The 4993-nt window shown below is 45.4% G+C and overlaps 1 protein-coding gene across 1 annotated transcript in view; it reads right to left on the bottom strand.

Moving 5' to 3' along the window:
• LOC105993893 overlaps positions 1 to 4993 on the bottom strand; it is a 119077-nt gene that overhangs the window by 11205 nt on the left and 102879 nt on the right. The window contains exons 24-25 of the mRNA XM_013027266.1: positions 1701 to 1804; positions 36 to 98 (exon numbers count right to left, since the gene is read on the bottom strand). Of these exons, the coding sequence (XP_012882720.1) occupies positions 36 to 98; positions 1701 to 1804 (167 nt within the window). The remainder of the gene's footprint in view (positions 1 to 35; positions 99 to 1700; positions 1805 to 4993) is intronic.

The raw sequence follows: 4993 nt of genomic DNA, 5'->3' as shown, positions 1-4993 counted from the left end.
CATAGCTGGAGAGTTAATCCAATCGGCTGCTCAACTTACAGGAGTGAAGTCTGCCACCAGGCCAGCGCCACCAAATAGCTTCCAGAAGGTGACAGAACCTGGGATGCAGAGAAGCAGTGAGGAGCAGGGTTTGTACTTTGCCCAGGGGTCCTAAGCCCACGCAGGCTATGGTTCATGCCTCCCGCTAAGAAGCCCCTGCAGTCTCATGCCATGGGGTAAGCATCACTTCTTCTTTTGTGTTTGGTTTATTTTGAGCAGTTAGAACCATCAGGGCATATTGACAAAGGGGGGCCCATTGTTTTGGGGGTGGGGGTTTGTTTCACTGACTCAGTGGCTTCTCCTTTGGACAGTAATTCAGGGATAGAGAGGAAATGTTTGTGTCCTGGTATGGTAATGAATGACATTCTGCTCAGGGTATGTGTGTGTGTGCACGTGCACATGCACGTGTGTGCACATGTACATTTATTTGAATGAGTCATGGAACATGCCTAAGTCAGAGACTCACTGTGGATTCTGCTTTGTCTCTTAGTCCTAGTTTTTGTGTCTGGTTTGTATGAGGGGTCAGGTAACAGACCTTTGGGAAATGGGGACACCATGCGTGTCATTTCCTATTGGGAGCTCCTTACATCAGAAATGTGGACTCTTACCCTGCTGTTGGGGGTTGGGGGCAGAGGAGGTTATCTGCTCCACTGCTCAAAAAGACAGGCATGCCTCTGAGAGGTAGATGGGAAGAAAGGGGTATCACCTGGTGTCACCAGGCTTGCAGCTTTGGGGCATGGGATAATAAGGCAGAGAAGCTGGCCTCCTTTCTGGGGACACACAGCTCAGCCTCTTCCTGTTGCCAGCCCCCAGTGGATGATATTTTTGCTTTGTGTTTTTTTCCCCTATTAGTGGGGCATGAACTCAGGGCCTCTACTTTTCCTTAGCTTTTTTCCCTTAATTCAAGGCTGACATTCTACTCTTAGGGCCAAACCTTATTTCCAGCATTTTTGCTAGTTAATTGAAGATAAAGATCTTCTGGTCTTTCCTGCCTGGGCTGCCTTCAAATCATGATCCTTAGGTCTCAACCTCCTGAGTAGCTAGGATTACAGGTGGGAGCCACCAGTACCCAGCCAGTGGCTACTTTTAACTGGCCCTTTTAGTTACGATTCAGAGCTTGAGAGCTAGACTTAGGCCTACTTGTTATATTTGAAGCCTGGAAGTCATGTTACTTGGTCAATGTCACCTAGCTAGTTAGTTGTGGCCTCAGCTCTTCTCCATAAAGTGAGCAGGCTCTGATCCCTGAGGTCAGCCATCTCTCTATTACATGGTTCTTTGCTCAGCTGCTCATGGCTGCTCATGGTAGTTTCCCCTGAAAGGTTACATTTGGGGTCTGTTTAAACAGATTAAATGATGTCTGCTGGTCCCTAAACAGTTTTGGACTCCAGGTGGCCTAGGACTTAGTCAGGCCCCGGGCGGGCAGCAGAGGCAGTGTGGCAGAGAGTACTATTTTGAAGGAAGTGAGATTGGGCTGTTTTCCTGTGGGAGTTCCTCCCTGGAGGGCAGACTGAGTTCAGAACCAGTTGGCTCGTGGGCAAGTAGAAGAGGCACCTGCGGGGTGTGTACTGGAGCTTTGCGAACTTTGTCACCCCACTTGGGCCTGGGATGGCCTTGTCTGAGAAATGAGGGGTAACTGCTACCATGGGGTGGTCTGGACTTACCTCCAGGCCCATTGGCCATGAGAGAAGCAGCTACCGAGTCCAACTTGGCTGCCCGAGTCTTTAGGAAAGTGAGGCAAGAGACACTTTGGTCTGGGCCTGGGGAAGAAAGACAGCTTTTTGGTTGCTTCTGGGTTTCCCAGTGTAGCAACTTACAGCTCTTTCTTTCCCTCTCCCCGCCCCTTCTCCTTTCCCTCTCTTACTTTGTTTCTCTGATTTCTGGAGTGAGACAGGAAGTGGGAATTTGACAGGAGCTACACGGGCAAGGGTAGAGATACCAACAGGTGAGCATTCAGGGGTTTATCCTGAGATATAATCATTGATTAATATCTTTTACATTAACCACAGAGGAGATGGAAATTGAGACCACAAGATAGGCTTTCCCTCATCACGTAGTTTACACCAACATCCAAGAATGACTTAGTGACGAGGCCTCATGCTGAATGTGGTGTGCGTTGGGGGAGCAGAGATCTGAACCATAATAACACTGAGCTGAGTAGGCAGACCAGGGAAGAAGGTAGCAAGCCCAGACATAGACAAATCCTGGACATAACACAACCCATGTCACCTACCTGCCAGGCTTTATCAACAGAGGGCCTGCATCTGCCATTTGACTTCATATCCCTAGCCCTCTGAGTGCGCTTCGTACACAAAAGTCAAATATTTGCCTAGAATAAAAATCCTACAAACCTGCCTAGATCCAAATCTTTAAGAGCCACAAAGAATGTTGCTACTTGGATACAGGAAGCCTGGGCCAACAGCTATTCTCTGATCCTCCTAGAGCCAGGCCTGAAGAGAGAGTTCTGGATGTCCACTGCCCACACCAAAGGGGAAATGGATGACATATATAAAGAAAAGATTGTCCTGTACTGAATGTTTGGGTTCTCCAATATATTCACAAGTTGAAAACCTACCTCAAGGTAATGGTATTAGGAGGTGGTGCCTTTGGGAGGGAATGAAGCCATAAAGGTGGACCTTATTATGCATAGGATTAGTGCATAGGATTATGCATAGGATTATGCATAGGATTAGGACTACAAAGTGGGTATTGGTGGCTCATGCCTGTAACTGCAACAGCTCAGGAGGCTAAGATCTGTGGATTATGGTTCACAGCCCTCCTGGGCAAGAAAGTCCATGAGACTCTTATCTCCAATTAACTACCAAAACGCTAGAAATGGTACTATGACTCAAAATAGTAGAGCACTAGCTTTGAGCACAAAAGCTCAGGGACAGTAGTCAAGTCCCAGGACCAACACACACACACACACACACACACACACACAAGGCCTCCGAAGAATTCAGAAGTCTATAACTCAGAAGGCTGTTCTGGCATCCTAAGCTTAGACTTCCTATTTCCAGAATGCTGAAAATTAAGATTCTGTTTCTTCATTACAGGACAGAATAGGAGAAACTCTAGGGCTCCTTGGCACATGCCGAAATTTTCTTAATAGAGACCCCGAAACACAACAAATCAAAGAAAGGTTGGACAAATGGGATTTCATGAAGTTTCAGAGCTTCTGCATGGCAAAGGACATAGCTAGCAAGATCAATAGAAAGCCCACGGATTGGGAGAAGATCTTCACTAGCCATATAACGGACAAGGGTCTCATATCAAAAATATCCTTTGGAGCTCAAAAAATTAAACCCCCCAAAAGCAAGTCCTCAAAGAAACAACTGTCCAATAAATAAGTGGGCTAAAGACTTACAGAGGGGCTGGGAAGGTGGCTCAGTGGTAGAGCGCTTGCCTTGCATGAATGAGACCCTGGGTTCGATTCCTCAGCACCACATAAGCAAAAAGAAAAAAGCCGAAGTGGTGCTGTGGCTCAAGTGGTAGGGTGCTAGCCTTGAGCTGAAGAGCTGAGGGACAGCGCCCAGGCCCAGAGTTCAGGCCCCACGACCGGACCACTCCCTACCCCCCAATAAAAAAAGACTTACAGAGAAACTTCTCTGAAGAGGAAAGAACGATGGCCAATAGACACATGAAGAAATGCACAACCTCTCTAGCCATAAAAGAAATGCAAATCAAAACACCTCACCCCAGTTAGAATGGCTATAATCAAGAACTCTAATAACAACAGATGCTGGAGGGGATGTGGACAGAGGGGAACACTTCTGCATTGTTGGTGGGAGTGTAAACTTGTTTAACCACTTTGGAAAGTAGTATAGAGGTTCCTCAAAAGACTCCACATAGAGCTCCCCTATGACCCAGCAATCCCACTTTTGGGCATTTACCCAAATGATTACAAACAATACCATAATAAAGCTACCAGCACAACTATGTTTATTGCAGCATTATTTACCAAAGCTAAGATATGGAACCAATCCAGATGTCCCTCAGTAGATGAGTGGATCAAGAAAATGACGTATGTATACATAATGGAATTCTGTGCCTCCATCAGAAAGAATGACATTGCCCCATTTGTTAGGAAATGGAAAGACTTGGAAAAAATTATATTATGTGTAGTAAGCCAGGCCCAAAGAAACATAGGTCCCATGGTTTCCCTTATTTGTAATAACTAGTATATGTATGAGACAAGCAGAAAAGGTCCAATAAGATGAAGTTAGGCGAAATGAAACCCAAGATAAGGACACAAGTGGTTTTTTCTTTCTTGCTATTGTTTCTAACATATTTATAAGGTGATTGTTTTGTTGCTTTGTATGTTTCTCCCCCATGGTATAACCCTTGTTTTCACTGTATTTGCTATTGGTATAATTTGGAGGAGGAAAGGGGAAAAAACAAATTGTTTAAATAGGGATACAGGTAGACCCATTGCAACAATGAGATGTACAAAATGCTATGTTGAAAAATGAACTTTATACAACTTTGGCGGGGGTGGTGGTGGGAGGGGAGTGTAGTCATGGAGACGGGAGGGCAGGGATGGTAGGGGAAAAACAAAGAAGGAAGCAACAATGCTTGATAAGAAATGTAGTTATTACCTTGCTCATGTAATTGTAACCCCTCTGTATGGTATTTTCACAAAAAAACTTATTAAAAAAGATTCTGTTTCTTGTAAGCTATCCAGTTCCTGAAATTTTGTTATGAAGACTGAATAGATAAAATATGATAGTCATAGTAGGATAGGTGCTGGAGGTGGGTACAGAAAGTGATGTCTCATGTATTGACCCTGCAGCACTTACTTCTGCCCGACTGTGAGCTCTGGGCTGTGCATTCAGGGAGCCACCGTAGACACAGCAGAGTCAGGCTTTGTCCTACACTGAACCTTGATCACAACTAGGACTAATTTGGGCCATGTTCTGTGTGCTATGGCGTAAGACAGGCACTTTTTCACTTTGAC

Source organism: Dipodomys ordii, unplaced genomic scaffold (genome assembly GCF_000151885.1).
Source record: "Dipodomys ordii isolate 6190 unplaced genomic scaffold, Dord_2.0 Scaffold102, whole genome shotgun sequence".
NCBI classification, from domain to species: domain Eukaryota; kingdom Metazoa; phylum Chordata; class Mammalia; order Rodentia; family Heteromyidae; genus Dipodomys; species Dipodomys ordii.
Note: the sequence above shows the minus strand (reverse complement) of the source record. Positions and strands in the feature narration are given on the sequence as shown.